At 42.0% G+C, this 18,358-nt stretch overlaps 2 protein-coding genes across 16 annotated transcripts in view; one reads left to right on the plus strand and one right to left on the minus strand.

Annotated features, from left to right (window-relative positions):
- The window catches only part of DOCK7 (dedicator of cytokinesis 7), a 96,941-nt gene that overhangs the window by 34,446 nt on the left and 44,137 nt on the right, over positions 1-18,358 (plus strand). For all 13 annotated transcript variants that reach the window (XM_027883072.1, XM_027883073.1, XM_027883074.1 and 10 more), the window contains exons 12-14: positions 611-753; positions 3,010-3,103; positions 4,112-4,274. In XM_027883072.1, the coding sequence (XP_027738873.1) occupies positions 611-753; positions 3,010-3,103; positions 4,112-4,274 (400 nt within the window). The remainder of the gene's footprint in view (positions 1-610; positions 754-3,009; positions 3,104-4,111; positions 4,275-18,358) is intronic.
- ANGPTL3 (angiopoietin like 3) lies at positions 26-14,411 on the minus strand. 3 transcript variants are annotated; one of them, XR_003571142.1, is made up of 8 exons: positions 13,832-14,375; positions 12,656-12,766; positions 11,807-11,924; positions 10,982-11,095; positions 10,031-10,126; positions 7,982-8,254; positions 6,163-6,510; positions 26-122 (listed from the first exon to the last, which is right to left on the minus strand). XR_003571142.1 is itself a non-coding variant. In XM_027883088.1 (7 exons), exons 1-7 carry the CDS (start codon positions 14,321-14,323, stop codon positions 6,329-6,331), a joined length of 1,386 nt encoding a protein of 461 aa, XP_027738889.1. In that variant the 5' UTR covers positions 14,324-14,411; the 3' UTR covers positions 5,922-6,328. The 3 variants fall into 3 exon arrangements, 1 of the variants encoding a protein (XP_027738889.1); XR_003571141.1 differs by lacking the exon at positions 26-122 and adding an exon at positions 1,909-2,144; XM_027883088.1 differs by lacking the exon at positions 26-122 and having other exon boundaries at positions 5,922-6,510; positions 13,832-14,411.

The following is an 18,358-nucleotide window of genomic DNA, read 5'->3' on the forward strand; positions in this document are numbered from 1 at the left end:
AGGGAATGTGGGCAAGTCCAGAGTTTATTGAAGTCTTGATTCATACCCTGTAGCTGCTGTTGCTCCTTTTATCGCTCTCCCCCCCGCCCTGGGCCTTCTGATAGTCTGGGGTCATGGTTGAACTAAAACAGAAAAGTCCATGGTAACAAATGGATTTATCTTTCAAGGATTTTACAAGCAAACCATCTGTTATATTATTTAAAACCAAGCTTCTAAGACCGAGAGAGTGTTCCAGGCTGATGAACATTTTCCAAAGGAGTGGATTAATCTTTGTGAGCCACATAGCTCATCTGAAACTGCTCTTCAGCATCCCCAAAACTGCCAACTTCATCATGTTTCAGAGCAAGAGAAATACATAAATCTCAGCGTGATAAAGACTTTTATAATAGCAGTAAGGCACTGGGGTGAGGTTGCTGTGAGAGGAGCAGGAGTCAGCTGTGCTTCACAGCTTCTGGAGTGGGATTGCGTGAGCATAACCACCTCTTCTGTCACCCTCATGGCATCATTGTCAATCCCCTTGTGGAGGAAATCTTGGCTGGAACAAAAGTAGGCTCTTGGACTGTTGTTTTTCCTTCTTTTTTCATTTCTTTCCCCTTTTTATTTTTTGCAGAACGTAAAGGATCGTGGTCGGAGAGGAGGAATTCCAGTATTGTCGGGAGGCGTTCCTTGGAGAGAACCACGAGTGGGGATGAGGCTTGCAATCTGACCAGTTTTAGACCAGCTACTCTGACAGTGACAAACTTCTTCAAACAGGTATGATACGAAGCTGTCTAATTAAGGAATTGTTCCTTGGACAGAGGGGTTTGATCATGTGAAGTCACTTTAGACCTGAATGATTTATTTGTGATGCTTGTGATATCTCCCTGATCACAGGGAGATCATGAACAGCATGCAGTGGGTTTATTGTATCATATACTAATCACAGAATTATTTGTGTTGAAGCAGCCTTAAAGCTCATCTCATTCGAACCGCCTGCCATGGACAGGGACACCTTCTACTGTCCCAGGTTGCTCCAGCCCCAATCCAACCTGGCCTTGGACACTTCCAGGGATGGGGCAGCCACAGCTTCTCTGGGCCTCACTGCCCTCACAAATATTTCTGCCCAGTAGCCTACTCTCTTCCAGTTATATAATAGTATATCATGAATTCTGCCAGTGGTGGATTCTTTCAATAAATTTGTGAATAATTATGTTGTGGAACTTGAAATTATTGGTTGCTTTTGACTTGAATGCTAAAGCATCATTATGGCTTAGTGACTTAACCACTCCAGTTAACAGAGCTGAGTCTTCACAGAAGAACATCACTTTTTCTTGCTCCAAATTTTTTTAACATGCATTGGAAAAGTCGCTGGCTGAATGGGGCTTGGAGCAACCTGGTCTAGTGGAAGATGTCCCAGCCCATGGCGGGGGTGGAACGAGATGGGCTGTCCCTTCCAATGCAAACCATTCTGTGATAGTGAGTTGGTTCCTTTGGTTTCACTGGGTGATTGAAACATCAGCAGGCTCAGAACCCGGTTCCTCAATGTAATTTGAGGTTGGCATCAGTTCCCTGGGCACATCCAGGGATTCCTGAGAAACCAAAGCGTTCTGCTTTTGATGCTGCTTTGCTGAGTGGCAGCTCTTCTTAGCCAGAGCTTGGGAATGTCCCAATAAGAGGCAGAAAACAAGATTAAATGGAATAAAATTTTTAGTTAAGCTTAGCAAAAAGTAATGAGCTGAAACCATTTTATAAGATTTGCTTAGTGCCACATCTTGTTAAGAAAACTTATTTCAATGTCACCTTTGTGTATAAAGTCAGATTTTACAGTGACCAAGCAGATGCTTTTTGGTCTGATTTCTTGCTTGTTGAGAAAACAAAGATTTGGGTTCTATCCATTGAAAGTTGGCTTTTTTTCTCCTTTTTTTCCCCTGATTGTTTTGGTTATGTGCCACTTGCACTGTGGGGAGCCATCCAAAGTCTGGTCTTAAATACAGTAATGATAAGGAGAAATGTCATCAGGGGCATCAGGTCATACTGCTGCAGAGCTTGTGAGGGTGGCTCCTGCCTCTACTGCTCCCTGTCAGTAGGAGTGAAATAGGGCTCTGTGTCAGTGACAGAACAGCACTGGAAGCTCCTTTTACTTGGGGGATTAATAAAATCCAGTTCTGCAATGAAAAAAAAATAAGGCAAAAAAAGGCATTACAACGTTGCTAACGCAGCCTTTCCCCTGACCTGATTTAAAAAAGCATATGTTTATTTACTTTGTTGAGGTTGTTTTCTCTTGACAGCTTTGAATCAGCTTGCTATATTAATTTGCCCTTTAAAAACTGCCAAAGTTTAAGATTTTAAATTTCTGATTCTTATCTTCTTTTTCTTCTCTTTAATCTAATTAGTTGAATACTACCCATTGTTTTTATCCTTCCATTTGTTTTCTTTTTCATATTGTGATTTATTACCTTTATTAGCAGATAGTTTCTGCTCTGGGACAGTTAAAGGGTGGCAGAGCCACATTTTCTGTAGTGTTTGCAAAATTAACAAAACTCTGAGCTACTAGAATGTGGTACAAGGAAGTCTGACTACACTCCTTCCACTTCCCACTGTTTCTTAACACTTCTCCTGGAAAGTAAAGATCATTTAGACTCACCCCAAAGGAAGGGCAGAGGAGAAGGAATGAGGCTCACTACCTGAATGACAGATACTTTTTCAAACTATTATACTTTCTAAAAAAAATGGATATTTTTGGGGAAATCTTTTCACAGCCATTTTCAGTTTTGAAAAAGATAATATTGATGGGGAGAGAAAAGGTTTTCAATTAAAAGTCCCTGTAGCTGTCATGATGATTAATAAAGGATAAAGGAAGGGAAAAGGATAGAGAAATGAAGTGTAATTTAACATGTTAATGTTAGCACCTTGTTCCGGGAAGGTACATTTTGATGTCAGAGGAAAGAAAGTATAGTGTGAGATGGTTTATTCACTCTCTGGCCGTTCTGGTGGGTTGTTTAGATGACCAGATTCTTCCTACCCCAACAGGAGGGGGATCGCCTGAGTGATGAGGATCTGTACAAGTTCCTGGCTGACATGAGACGCCCGTCATCGGTGCTACGGAGATTGAGACCCATCACAGGTATCAAAGGGGGTCTTTTTGGGTCACATGTTAAGGTATTTGGTTAATCTTTCCCAGCTGCCCTCAGTTCTTGGGTGTTCTCACCCAGGAACCCTGAAGAAGTCATTGACACCAATCCATGGCAGACCAGGAGCACTAAAGGTGCATTTTGGCAGGTTTCTCATTGGTACAGCTGCACATGCAGCTCCTGTCACTCTGAGAGTAGTAACTGTGAGAAGAGGATGCAAATCCCAGTGCCCAAAACCCAACAGGGACTGAGGAACCCTGTTTTCCACTCTCTATCCAAGAGGAGATTCCTCTCCTAGGTTAATAGGAACAGACTCCACCTCTGTTTGAGAAAGGGAAACAGAAACACTTGCACACCAGCAGTGAAACTGGTCTCTGACCTGTGCTATTCCTGACAATATTTGCTTAACCTGTTCTTAAAAATCTCCAGTGACAGCAATCCTGCTGCTTCCTTGGATCATGTCCCCAGCACTCAGCTGTCCTTGCACTCAGGTTAGGCATTAAGAAAACTTGGCAAAATGATCTTGCTGCAAATTAAGGTGATTGTGGTCTGCCATGGCCTCAGGGCAGTGATCACAACCTTTCAAGCACTTGAATACTGTTTTTAGTTTACCCTGTTCACCTCTGTTTTTTAGCCTCACAAGTCCCAGAGTTTTTTAACCCTTCCTCAGTAACCTTCCTCCGTCTGTAGGAATAATTGGGCCTCACAGGAGCATTATCTACACAGTATTTCCCCAGTTTGCCTATGAAAAAAATCATCTCTGACTTGTTATGATACATATTTTCTGTTGGTTCTTATTGTCTGGTCCCCCAGTTGCCCTAGATATCAGTTTGACTCACTGATATTTGTTCTTAACAAATCCACATTGGCTGTAATTTATCATTTGTTTATTTATTGAATTAATATGTAGTATATTAATCTGAAGAAGGAAAGCATGATGATGCTTTTTTTGGTTCAAATTAATTTCTGTTTATTGTAATAAAATAATTTTCTCCTTACAGCTCAATTAAAGATAGACATATCTCCAGCCCCAGAGAACCCCCACTACTGTCTCACCCCAGAACTGCTGCAAGTCAAGCTTTACCCAGACAGCAGAGTCAGACCTACAAGAGAAATCCTGGAGTTTCCTGCCAGGGATGTCTACGTTCCAAATACCACATACAGGTCAGAGTTTTGAAATACATTTCACATTTCAGGACCTCAGACTGGCAAGTCTGGAATTCCTACCTTATCGCCTGGGTCGTTGCAAAATTTGATGTCTGGGTAGATCTGCTGTGCCAGAGGCACTAAGAGGGTTCAGAGTGACACAGCAGAATGTACACAGTTGTGAAGGGACAAACATATTTGCAGCAAAGTTGGCTGTGAATAAGAGCTTGGTGAGAGATTTCACCATTTCTCAGAATTTGAGGTGGAATTTAGTTGTTTTCTTTTTGGTTTTATGTAGGATTTGTCCTTTGTCTATCTGCTGAAGTCAACTTTCTGCTACTGGTTTTATTACTTTCTGACACTTTCAGTGACTTTTTTCCTTTTAAAAGGGAAAATGATAAAATGCATAATGCCTTCATTCATATTACCATTTTGATTTAAAAGCAATTTATTTGTTTACAGTGCTTGAAAAAAATCTTTGGAAGATAAGAAATTTTTCTGAATATCTTGAAAAACAACAATCTTTCTATAACTAAGACCAGAGAGGGAGCAGATTTCTGTTCATTGTTAATTTAAAGCTTTTCACAGTATCTTTGAAAACATTACATATCTGAGTAATTTCAGCTGAGTAGTTTCACCAACTTACCAAATCCATTATTTCTTTTCGTAAAATTTAGATACAATCCAAATTTTTATAAACCAGAGCTTATAAGAAGAGTTTAGTCAAGTTCCATATTGTGTCTTTTGAAAAGTTCTGTTTATTTATTTATTGGACAGGTAATTAAACGTTACAGTACACCAGTACAAATAAGCAGCACTGCTTGATCTCTTCTTTATAATAAATCCATGAGAAGTAAAAGTATTCTTTGCACTGTTTCTGTAATTAGCACATTCTGTTCACGGTTGATTTGCTCTGGAAAATTACAATTTAAACCCATTTTCTGTGTGGTTGCAAATGTTGAGATAAAAAATCCATACTGTACAAGAGTTGAGTGAGATAAACAAGTCAATATGACTCACTGTAACTGCAGAATTGGGGTCTGGATCCCTCAGCACTTCCAGGGCCAGCCAGCCCCAAGTGTGGCAGTGATCCTTAGAGTGTCCCGCAGCTGAAGTTGAACATGGAAATGTCCTCAGGAGCTGGACCAACACTGTCACGTGGGCTGTGCCTACGTGGGTTGTGGGTTTGGTACCACTGGCCCCACTGGAGTTGCCCCACAGGCAGCTGTTCTCTGTTTGAAAGGCGTTTTGTTGTGTTCTCACTTGGTCTTTCATTTTGTTTCTTAGTTGGTTGTACTAAAAAGTCACAAAGGGTTGGCTCTGATTCATTTCACATGAGAAGAACAGATCTCTTACTCATTTCAGTAAGCTTTGAAGTTTAGTTCTTAACAAACCATAGTTGTGAAGTTATTTTTCAGTGTGGTATCTAAAAGATCAGGTCTGTGCTCTGGCTCACTGATGTGTGTGCACACACCTATAGCTGTGTGAGTACAGTGCTCCAGAGATGATTTGCCTCAGCTACACTGCTGAAAACTTGCCTGGAAATACACAGAGCCCAACCACAGGGAATTACCCATCTTCCATTTGCTGACAGAAACATTCCACAACAGTAAAATGAACCGAACATCAAATTAGTTACTTGAAGAAACAAAATTTCTTTTTTTCCCCTATAAATTAACACCTAAAAGTTTTTCCATACCATTGTGCCTGCACTTTGTTTCCTGAAACACTTCTTGTTTTCCCTACTACACAACCCAAAACCAAATGCAACAGCCTGAAAACCCATTCCCCCAAGCAATGTTTTCCAATACATGAGTAGGTGGTTGACTCCTAAGCATTAGAATTCATCCTGGGGAGGTAAAAGCTCCACGTTGACATTGAGGCTTGAGGCAATAAAAGTACTCACCAAATGTACTGTAAGACCATCTCAGATGCCTCAGGTTTATGTATTGGAGGAGACTCCATAGAGGGTATGGATTGAGAGGCATCTGTTAGTAAACAAAACATGGAGTCCTTTGATGTGGTGAAGTTCAGTGAGTATGTTCTGAATTAAAATGCATCAGGTCGAACCCTCAGTCAAAGCTTTTTAAATCTGTTGGGTGTATCATTATTTTAGTTGACTTGAGCAAGTAGTATCTTCCTTTCTTAGGCTTCCAGTACAGGCCTTTTCTTCTGTCTAGTCTTGCCCTGGACCTTGGCGTGACGTATTTGCCGTTCAGGTTGGTTTCCTCACACTCACTGTGCCACCAGCCTCCTAAGGAACAACGTGGGAATGTGAGTTACTGCCACTTGTACTCTGACACACTGCTCCGTTTGAGGAACAGCTCCTGTTTGCAGCATAAATCTGCTTTAGACTCTAAAATTGACGATTACCCAGGATACCCAGATGGTAGAACCATTCAAGTTGGGAAAGTCCTCTAAAGTCACTGATTCCAACCATACCCCCAGCACTGCCAAGGCCACCACTAACCCCTGTCCCCACGTGCCACATCCACAGCCTTTTAAATCTCTCCAGGGATGGGGCTCCCACCACTGCCCTGGGCAGCTGTGCCACGGCTGGATAACCCTTTCCATGAAGGAATTTTCCCTCATATCAATCTAAGTCTCTCCTAATGTAACTTGAGGCCATTTCCCCTTGTCCTGTCCCTTGTTCCCTGGGAGCAGAACCTGATCCCCTCTGGCTCCACCCTCCTGTCAGGGAGTTGCAGAGAGCAGAAGGTCCCCCCTGAGCCTCCTTTTCTCCAGGCTGAGCCCCCCCCAGCTCCGTCAGCTGCTTCTGGTGCTCCAGACCCTTTCTCAGCTCTGTTCCCTTCTCTGGATGTGCTCCAGCCCCTCAGTGTCTTTCTTGGGTCCCTTGCTGGGGACCCAAAACTTAACCCATGAGCTGAGTGACACTGGGCATTCTTTCAAACATTCACAATTTTCAAGCCTAGGAGGATGTACAAAATGTTTGTTGCATGAAGCAGGTGCCTGGAGGGCAATTCTGTATCCCATGATTTAATCATTTAATTGTTTTTTCAATTGTTTGCTCTTTGCTGTAAACTGACAAACATAAAAGCTCTAGAAAACCAAAGCATTAAGAACCCTTTAAGTAAATTATCTCTAGGGAGAAATGGCCTCAGCCTTGCATCTCTTGCTCTTTTGCAAGTGATTATATTATGTATACTTGACAAACAACTAATATCTACATTTAAATGGAACCTCACTGTCATTCTTAACTTTTGGGTTGTAGTTAAAATGGAGTTAAGAGTCAGTTTGTCTTCAGTGTTTTTTTGCAAGAAGGGATTAAACAATCCCACCTAGGGCTGCCACACCAGACCAAGCATCAGAGCAGGGACTGCCACTGGCTTCATAGCTCAGGATCTCGTCCTGGGGTTTTATTTCAACCCATGCTGGCTGCCTATTCTGTTTCTGATGTTGGTCATTTACCCAGGAGGGCAGGGTTAGATGGGATTGTGGGAAGAATTTCTTCCCTGTGAGGGTGGTGAGGCCCTGGCACAGGTTGCCCAGAGAAGCTGTGGCTGCCCCATCCCTGCAGGTGTTCAAGGCCAGGTTGGATGAAGCTTGGAGCAACCTGGTCTAGTGGAAGGTGTCCCTTCCCATGGCAGGGGTGTGGATTAGGTGAACTTTACGTCCCTTCCAACCCAAACCATTCCAGGATTCCATGATCCTATGATTCATGCAACAGAACAATTCCTCTATTAATATTCCCAGCATACTGATACCTAGGAAGTTTTCTGGGCAGTTGGAGTCATGTTTTGTGTCCACATCCCGGTCTGCAGTCGAGAACTGCAGCTCTGTCTGCTCTGGGAGGGCGTTGGGAATGCTCCCGGAGATCCGGGAAAGCTGGAGGGTGTAGTTGGTGTCAGGGCCTCCCAGGCTGAACAAGTACTCGATGTGACGTTTGTTTCCTTTCCAGTCCTGCAGCTCAATCCGTAGGATGTAATCTCCTTGTTTCGTGATGGAGTAGGTCTTGTTCAGGCCCAGCCAGAATTCCTCTGCAAAGTTGGAGTAAATAAATGTTGTTAATGTGGAATTAGGCATGAACACGCCATGTATTTCAGATCTTTAACCCATCCCTCAGCCTGTTCACCTTTCAAATATAAATATTTGAAAATATGTGTTCAAGTAATCTGCACAGGGGCAGAATTGGGAGGTGTCAGAGGTGAGGACAAGGGACAGAAGTTTGTGGGGAAGGGGTTGTGTGATAAACTTTCCATAAAAATCCACATTTTTCACACTGCTGTTGAATTTGCTTTTACAGATAACCTATTGGTAGCACGTGTGAAAATAGTATTTAAAAGGATTTATTAATTGCTTTAATTAAATCAATAATTTGAGTCTTGGGGACTGTTGATCTTTGCAGAGGTCTGCTGCTACATTCTTTTTGTTTACCTCTGTTTAATTGCACACCAATGATCAATAAAAGCAAGCGATATAAATGAAACTGGAGCTTCTCTCTTTAACTTTCCCACCTCATGTGAAACTTTGAGAGGGAGCTGGAGACATTTAAAACGTGTAATTGGAACTGTGTGACAAATGAAGCAAATGACATTCATAAAACCTAATGGCAGTTTTTGCATTTTCTAAGGAAAGAGCGGCAGAACTAAACTTGGGTCCCCTTGTGTGAAAAGGGAATTTTTCTTTTACTGGAATCCTTGGAAATTAGTTTAATTAGTTTCATATATTATATTCATTAAGCAGCTGATTATCAGTGCAGGTAAATGCCACGTGTAGAAAGTGTGGCTGAATGTGAGTGCCATGTGTTCAGCTGGCATTCGGTGTCATAGGAGATGAGATGATCGAGTAAAATACTCCCACCATTTGCAAGTTAGTAGCAGTAACCTGGTATATTTGATCACCTCAGGACATGCACTGAGTAGGACTGAGGGCATTGCAAAACCGGACACTGAAAAGATGTGGCTTAATCTTGGTGTAATATTTGTGAATTGGAGACTACTTAAGGAGCAATTACAGCTTTCCATATGATCAGTAAAACTTTACAGGTGAAAATCTACCTCAGTTGGGAGTTACTGTCCCAGAGTTGAGGCAAAGGTTGAGATACAGCAGCTTTTTATTGTAAAAGATGTGGAAATAAGTCAATATTGCTGCCCACCTTGAGGAGACTTATATTGTGCTGTGCCTAGAAAGTAAAAATGTTTTCTAAACAAAGGGAGACTCATCTAATTGTGTGAGATAAATAAGGAAAATACTTTGGATGGGCAAAGAGCTGTTTTTGGGCAGCTTTTGGTGCTACAGATTCTTTGGAGTTGATGATTAACAGGGGAATGTGGGTGTTTCCTCACCCTATCCCACCATGGAGGGGATTGGCCACTGCACAGAGGAGCCAGAGGTGTTTGCTCAGGGGAGCACGCACAGCATTCGGCTCTCGTGAAGTTGGAAAAATTCTTGTGATGGTTTATGGGGAACAGGATTGCAGAGGTTGAAAGTGGTGACAAAAGCTTTGTGAGGTTTTGCATTTGTGTATATTTTAAAGGCTTTGGGTGATGCTTTTATCAATAGTAAAATCTTGATAAAAGAGCATTTAAATCATTCTGGCCTTGATTCAGTTTCTAAACACGCATTTGAAGGGGTGTCTTTGAGAATTTTACTGAGTTATATGCTCTGGTAAGCGCTTTGTGGTACTCTGCTGAATCAGCCACCTGTTCAGATTTGATTGCAGGTTTTGCCTGCCCTCATGTGAACACCTCTCCATAAGAAGATTCAGCTTCTCAAATCAATTGATACAAAGACACAAAAAAGGGCATATTTACCGTTGAGGTCACCGAAACCCTTTGTGTAGGCATCCCAGGTTTGGTTGAAATCCAGTGATCCATCCACTCTCTTCTGGATTACAGTCCAGGAGGTGCCTGTGAAAAGGGGAAATGAGTCACAACTTGGCCTTATGAGCCTGTCCATGAGTGTGCTCTTGAGTGCTCCAGTTTTGAGGTAGAATGATTCAGTTAAAATCTTCATGAAGGGAATTCAAGTGAGCCCAGCTGAAAAGAACGTGGGGCTGTTTGAGTTTCCTCACCACACTCGTGGTGACTCAGCTCACCGGACTGACTTTGATAGGCTGCCTTAAGTGGGTTTCATTTTTGTTTGTGAGGGCTGATAGACAGAGAAAATGATAAAAAAGAGATATGAGAAGCTCTAGATGTTGGATCAGATTGTCAGACTCACTCTGGTGATAGTGCTTGGCTGCTGGGACAGCTCTGGAGGAGGGATGAAGTGCCACTGGAGCTGCAGTGGGGACTTTCTCCTGACCTGGTCATGACACCCTCGTTTCACCAGTTTCAACCAATGTAAGCAAAGGAGCTTTTTGCACAGGCAACCCCATGCAGATCTATTTACACATCCAAACAATGTTTGCTTTTCTTTGGGAAATCTGTTAATGGTTGCCATATAATGGCTTTTATAATTACCGTTTTCATTGTCTGTAGCTAAAGTGGCTTGTTCTTTTGATATACTGAATTGATGTCCTATGATTGAGAGTCCTTTCCTTGGTGTAAGCCAAAGGTGAGCAAGGTGAGTAAAGAATGAAAGCAGTGTTAAGGAGATTTCAGGATATGGAAAATCTGAGTTCAGAGCACAGACAGGCCAGTAAGAGAAGTTCAAGAGGATACATAAATCAAGTTTTTGTGTACTTTGTGATGAGACACAATTGTTTGGCTTATAAGAGGCTACTTATGTGAAAATACGACTATTGTTGGCACAGCTCTTACCAAATTTCATTTCACAGTAGACATCAAAGGCTTCTGAGCCATTGGGCTTAATGGTGTAAACACCACTGAACCGCTCACCCCTGTGATAGAGAGCAGTGCAGTCAGGAGCAGCACCTGGGAAAGCAAACAGCAGGCATTTAGAAATCCTGATTTGGGTGTGGTAAGTTGAGAGTCAAAAAAAAAGAAAGTAGAATTATCATATTGGGAATTTTGTTTTATAATAAGTGTCATGAAATGGGCAGATGCTTTGGGCATAGTAGTGCTGCTGCCAAGTTGTACATAGGTTGAACTACCCGTATTTTTTAAGATAGGCAAGGTTTCAGTTTGGAGACTTTTGGGAAGTTTTTAAGGCTGAAGACTGGACTCTGACAAATGGACTTTCTACCCTGTGTAAAGTTCCCAATAAATACCATTTTCTCTGCTGGGCTTCACCAATGCCTTTCAACTATATAGAAAGCTCTTCTGAATCTTATAATTAGACAGTGTGAAGTAAATTAGTTCTCTGATCATACTCTGCAACACAGACACAGGTTAAAGGATGGCCACAGCACATATTTACAAGAGGTGAGTGGATCCTGAGGACAGGATTGCTGCATTATTGGACATTGTTCTCATGTGTCACCCCAGAGACAAGTACACCTGTAGTGATGCTAAGTAGGTGATGGTATTTTTTCCAAAGCAAGGAATGTAACTCCTTCCCACACCCCTGTGTATAACATGGAAGTCTTTTACTCTTCTTTGACTTAAATACCAACTCAGAACTTTCACAGAGGATACTGTGATTGCAGCGTGTGGTGTAGTCATGTCTGAGAGATGAGGTCTCACCATCAGATCTGTATCTTCCAGCTGTGGCTTTGAGCACAGGAATGGGCTTGGTCTCTGGTTCTGGTTGCTCCTCCGTGAAGGAGTTCTCTGTGAGTTCCTGGAACTCTATGTGGTTTAGCTGAAAGAATCATAATTACACTTAATTTCCCGAGGCTCTGAATTGATGAGATTCGTGGATCAAGCTGAGTAATACCGTGCTGAGAATAATTATTTTGTGAATACCTTTAGAATACCAAGTTTACCACATAAAAATAACTTTAGCGCCATGCTGGTGGATTTCAGGTGCATGAATATCATCTGCACCACTGCTCAGACAAGGGAGGATTCATGAGGTGAGTAAATGAACCACTCTCATGAGGTGCACCTTAATGGGCAAACAGATTTAACTTATTTCCTCAGGTGACATCACTTACACAAGTAATACCAACATCTAAAGAGCACAGAACCCACAGTTCCTTGGGCTGAAATGCATTTTCCTTTCATAGCCTCCTCTTGGGAATAAATTAAATATGGCCTTGTCTTTTATACCCAGTGTTATGGTGACATGTGAACTGCAGAACGTGGCTCCCTCTGGGAGGGGATATTGGAAAAGGAGAAAGAGGTAGAAAGTAATGAGACTTCAAGACCAATTGAAGAACAATAATATGATAGATAATAAGATAAGAAAATTAGCAATCACAAAATGCAGCAGCCTAGTGTTGAGAGACAATGTCTCAAAGCTGTTCTTGGCCATAGTACAGCACCTCGCACCTGAATGGGCACTCTCCTCTGCACTCCCAAACTGAATGAGGCCCTCAACTCCTTCAGTGTTAGGAGAGGTGAAAGGAGGAGCAGAGATGGTTCCTGTACCTTGTCCTCCAGCTCCATGATTTGGTTGTGCTGCCTGTCAAGCTGCAGGTGCTGGTCCTCGACGGTTTTGAGAAGCTGCTTGATGTCATTATCCTGCTGCTCCACAAAAGCCTGAGGGCAGGAGGGGAGGGAAGTTGTGGTTAGGAGCAGCAGAAGACCTTCACAGTGGTGCTGCCTCTGTAACTCTTGTCAAGGGGCCAGTTTTGAGAGGCACAAACTATTGTTCATTGCCCTTCCTTTTCCAGAGAATTGTAGAATATCCTGAGTTGGAAGGGACCCACAAGAATCATCAAAGTGAAGCTTCAAAGGGATGTCTGCTTTGCCTCTAAAGGGGCAAATTTCTTTCCTTCTGAAATAAACACCCAACAAACCACTTTTTAGACCATTTTTGTTGTTGCTTTCCTTCCATTTTCACATCCAGCACAATTTATGTTCTGTGGAGTTGGCCCTTGATTCAAACTAAATATGTGTCACTGACCAAAAAAGGGAACAATTCCCAGCATTTAGGGTATTAGTTTGGGATTTGGGAGATTGGGCTTCATCTGCTTTGACACAAACATCCTGTATTTTCTCTTAAGTAGTTCTCTAAGTTCTTAGACTTTTTATGCTTCTGCAAAATACAGTTAACACTTCCTTTTCCATAGAAAACCTTATGCCCACCTAAATACTCGCAGGTATAATTCTCTAAACATTAATTTTATCAACACTTGTAAGATTCTTTGATTCTGGAGGATATATGGATTCTGTAGCTGCCCCTCTTTAAAGGTTTAAACTCCCTGTTTCTACACAGCAGGCACTTCCTAGCTCACTGATTTGGGATGAGATCATGACAACCCATCAGCTTGGGAATCACATCATTTTCCCAATTGCAAGACTTTTTTCTCATTGTGATAACAAAATATCCTAAAATTGATTTGCAAAAATACTGAAAATGATACAGAGCTTTTTAATTTCACAATTTCTGATTGATTTCACTGGGCAATTTTGCTGCAAAATGTACAATATATCAGATTAAGAGAGTGATTCTTTTAAGATTACTGCAGTGGTTTCTCAAAATACAGAGTAGTACTACAGTGAAGAGAAGGGAAAGCTCGAGCTTCTCTTGCATAACTATTGATAATGGCATTAGAGTGAACTTCGGGCTCTGTGTGTCAGGGCCTTTCACAGGTCACTTACTTTGAGTGAAGAAATCTCTTTTGTGTCTTGCATCAAAGGCTGGATGATGGCCAGTTTGGTGACTTTGTCCTCCAGTCCCCACACTTTCTCTTGCAGCTGGATTTTGTTTTGAATGAGGTCTTCAATCTTCAGATTCATCTCCTGCGACAGATTCTTTATCTCCTCGTTGTTGATCTGCAGTCTGGCCGTGGTTTGCCTGAGCTGTTCTTCTTCTTCCTTGATCTCGCTGGTTTGCAGGGAGAGCTCGTAAAAGGACCTATCAAAAATGTAAAGTTTTTGAAAGATGTCATTCATCTGCCCCTTGGTCTTGTGGACAAAGTCTTTCAGGCCGTGCCCGAGCTGCAGTAGTCCATTGGCCAGGATTCGTACATCGTCCAACATGGCAAATCTGGATTTGGTCTCGGGAGATTCAGCAGAATCAACGGAGAAATAATCCTTGTCTGCTGAAAGAGTGAGGGGCGCCACGAATAGCAGGACCAGAATGATTTTCATGTTTTCTCTTTGCTTATTCAGGATGCAGAGACTTTTTCCCACTAATAGTTTTCGCCGTGTGGCTGCTCTGAGTTGCAGAATTGGATCTATTTATACTCCTCTTCATTTCAGAAGAGGCGGTCGGTGGGTTGATCATTAAACTGTGTGTATGTGCACGAACATAACCCCTCACAGATGTAGGTTGATATCTGGGAAGATAAAACTGAGAGACGGGCACGTTGCTGATTAAACTGGCTCTGAACTTTTCCACCTGCCAGACCTTCTGTTATAAAATGTTATTGATGAAGTGGTGTTTTTCGGACAACTCTTTCTAATAGATTAATTTTGGGTCATAATCTTGATAAGGGCTCAAATTGCTTCTTGTTTGTGTTGTTTGATTCCTTTTATTGCCTCGGGAGTATGAAAAGATTTACCACACTTAAGAGCACTGGATGTTCAGGTTGTGCAGCTCCTTGATAAGCTATGGAAGGGCAAAATATTCCCAGATGATTCACATGACTTGATTCTCATCTCGTACCGTTTTCTGATGTAACTCATTGTGCTGCAGTGGATTTACTTGTCATCCAGCTCAGATTAAGTGAGAAAGAGGGAATTAGGTCCAGAGATTGCCTGGATGATTCTACTATGTTAAGGTTTGTGCAGTAATTTACACCATATAAAACTTATTTTTTAAGAGCTGCTTTCCGGAGGTGGGTGAGATAAATAATACCTCGCTTACATTTCTCACCTTACCCTCTTTTTTTTGCTGTTTAAGATTCACACTACATAAAGCAAGGCTGCAAGTGCTCTGAAATAAATACCCTGTTCTGCAGTGGGTCTCTGCATGGAAACATGGATGTTTTTTGAGTAGTATTGCAGTGTGACTGGAAGGTATTTCTCTTTCTGGAATTACTCGTAGCAGTCCAAGAAATCAAAAGCAATCCATGCATAATAGAGTGTGTACTTGGGAGAGCTTTTAGGTAGCTAGATTTTTGTATGTTTAATAATTCTTCCCCTGGACTTTTGGTTGATCATGTACAAATGCACATATGATATGAAGCAGGCACAGAAAAAAAACATTTTAAAAACGAAGTTGTTGTCTCATATGTTGAACTTCCTGTGTGTTGAAGGGTTTAGAATAATACAGGTAACATCCCCGCTCATAATTAAATACTGAGAAACTATTTTAGATCTCAGATTAATTGCTGGAGAATATTTTGTATTGGATCAGACTTACTGGAATATCTGAAATATAGAAAACCAGCAGGAGCATGGAGATCATCAGGCCCATCTTTGGGGAGAATGGGAATTTTTTCAATGAGAATTTCCTGGCATGATAAGCATTTAGGTTGTCCAGAGTATAGAATTTCTGCAGTTCGCTTCAAAGTACTTATGTGGCTTTGGTTTTAGGGGGTTTTCAAATGAATATTTTTCTGTTGTTTTAACTGTTTCTTGCCAGAAATTTCTCTAGTTTGTTTTAAATAGTTTTGAATTCTTTCTAACCCCATCACCCCCCAAAATCTTTATTCTTGACTTAGTTGTTAGAAAAATATAGGAAGTTATTTGAAAAATAGCAGCTGGAGAACAGACATTTTACCAGGTTTACAGCTTGAGGAGGTGCTGGTGCTGCTCAGATGTGACACTACCCTTTAGAAAGGTTTGTTTTCCAAAGAGGAAGGGCAGTCAGAATGCTCTGATGTCAAATATTAAAAACTCAATTAGCTGCCAAGCACGTTTCCGTTCCGGGGCCAATAAAGTCAGGCAGTGAAAAGCTCACTAGAAAATATCACCTTTAGATGTCACAACAGTCACAGAGTGCATAAGGAAACCAGGGCACAGGAAAGCAGAGAGGGGAAAAGCTTCTGGCATGATTAAACCATAAGATTCAGGAGCTGTGGAAACCCTAGGGGATAATCTTGCCTCTGAGGGCTGTTAGCACAGTCAAGGAAAGATGTATATAACAAACATGATCCTGGAGATCTTTTGTGCACCTGGGTGACCCTGATTAAATGGACCTTAAATGATTTTTATAGTAGGAATAAAGCAAAGCAAAAGCTCTCTGGGTTTTACTGAAAAGGGAAATTTTCATGATAGTTAGGAATTCCCTCTTAAGAGTTAGGATCAGCTCCTAATGTTTTAATACCTTTATGATGGATTTTGCAAGATGGCTGCAATCATATTACATAAATATTTAGAGGAGTGCCTGGTGCCATTATTTCCGTGGCTTGGGAAGCCTTTGCACTGTAGCAATTCATTTTATGGAAGTAGAAGTACTTTTGAGATCTGTTTGAGATAATAGGATAAGCTTTGCATATATTTTGCATAGCATTTTAATAAATGCTCCAGACACAAGTCCTTGGGTTTAGAGCTCCTGGCTGAAACTTTTACTGGTAGAAACCAAGACATTGCTAATGTTCCTGTCAGTGTTTCAGTCCTCAGTCCCTTTCCATGGCTCCTGTAACTGTGCTTAGACAGGAAAATCGGTGACTTTTACTGATGTAGAGTAGAAGACAGGCTGGGAGAGCTGGGGGTGTTCACCTGGAGAAGAGAAGGCTCCAGGGACAACTTAGAGCCCTTCCAGAGCCTAAAGGGACTCCAAGAGAGCTGGAGAGGGACTTTGGACAAGGGCCTGGAGGGAAATGACAAGAGGGAAAGGATCCCACTCCCACTGAGTTGTCTCCTTCCCTCCCAACAGCCAAGCCCTGATAGAAGAACTGCAAGCTTGGCTTAGGCTCAGCATAAATCAGTCCAAGCATAAGCCTGCCTTTAATTTAGGGATCTTGTAGCCTGGCTTCACAAATACCTTAAATCCTTCTCTTAAGCACTAATAATACTTAATAAAAGTTTTATGAGCAAGGTACGTTTTAGAGTAAATTTTCATGCCCATTTTCATTTTAAAAAGAATATCAAGGAGCAAATGTATTCATGCCAGAACAAAGTAATTTAGGAGAGTCACAAAAATGGCACAGGCCCCCTCTGAAATAGTATGAGAGTGTTGATTAGGCAAAGTGACCAGTGGGGATGGGATTCAAAAACTTAATTCACCATGAAGGACTTGAGAGGGAAGGAATTCCCACACACCAGCTAAGCATATTCCTGTGCCTGGAGGGGTGAAGCAGGGCCTGCTTCATAACCCTGCCCTGTATATCCATCTGGAGCTGTATGGCTGGCCTGCTCTTAGGGAATTCTGTAGGACCAACGTTAGCCCAGTGTTAGTCCCATATGGATGGGACTGTCCATAGGTATCGGGGAGCAAATGGAGTTGCTGTCGGAACCAAGTCCTTGGGTGGGATTCATTGGCCAAAAAATTGATGTCTGATGCCATTTCAGACAGCTTAGAGGATGTGGCAGGATGCTTAGGGGACCCTCTTTCCAGCTGCTCCTCCAAGAGGGTCCCACCTCTAGCCCAGTGCATGTGTTTTGGATACCCATGGCATCTAAAAAGGGACCAGGTACCTTCACTAAGTTACCACCCTCCTGAGAATCCAAAAAAAGGTATCTTTGTTTTCAGCCTCCTGTTGCCAGCACTCCACAGTGGCTGCTTTATTATGCCTTAAATGTTGTCCTGCTGTGCTCCTCACTTCACTTTTCTGTGCCCATCTGTTGTTTCCTGTCTCTCTGGGACAAGGAACAGTTGGAAACTACATAAAAATTGTGTTCAGATGCACTGAATAGTTCCCAGAGGGGAACAGCAGGGAAGGGAGCCTCCTTTTCCTCTTGCCTTACAAACCAGGGGTGTTAAAGAGCTGGTTCTTCAGTGTTTGAGTAAAATGCAACGTGCCAGTTGTTTTTCCCTGGCAGATGAAGTGAGTAGGCAGTGTGAGCATCCCTCTTGGATCCTGTGGTTGGAGCTGTAGGAGCCAGGATGTCCAAGGGGGAATGATGCTGGTAGGGTGGGCAGGGCTATGTGGGAGATGGATTAGGGATTGCCAGGCTTTTTTAAAGGTGTATAATAATGCATATATTTTGGCTTGTTTGGGGGCAAAAGAAGGTACATTTCCTTTGTATAACTAAGTGTTGAGTGGAAAAGTTTTGGGGCTGTTGTCTTTTTTACTT

Source organism: Empidonax traillii, unplaced genomic scaffold (genome assembly GCF_003031625.1).
Source record: "Empidonax traillii isolate 1590-97213 ecotype Southwest subspecies unplaced genomic scaffold, ASM303162v1 scaffold118:size1038473, whole genome shotgun sequence".
Taxonomy (NCBI): Eukaryota; Metazoa; Chordata; class Aves; order Passeriformes; family Tyrannidae; genus Empidonax; species Empidonax traillii.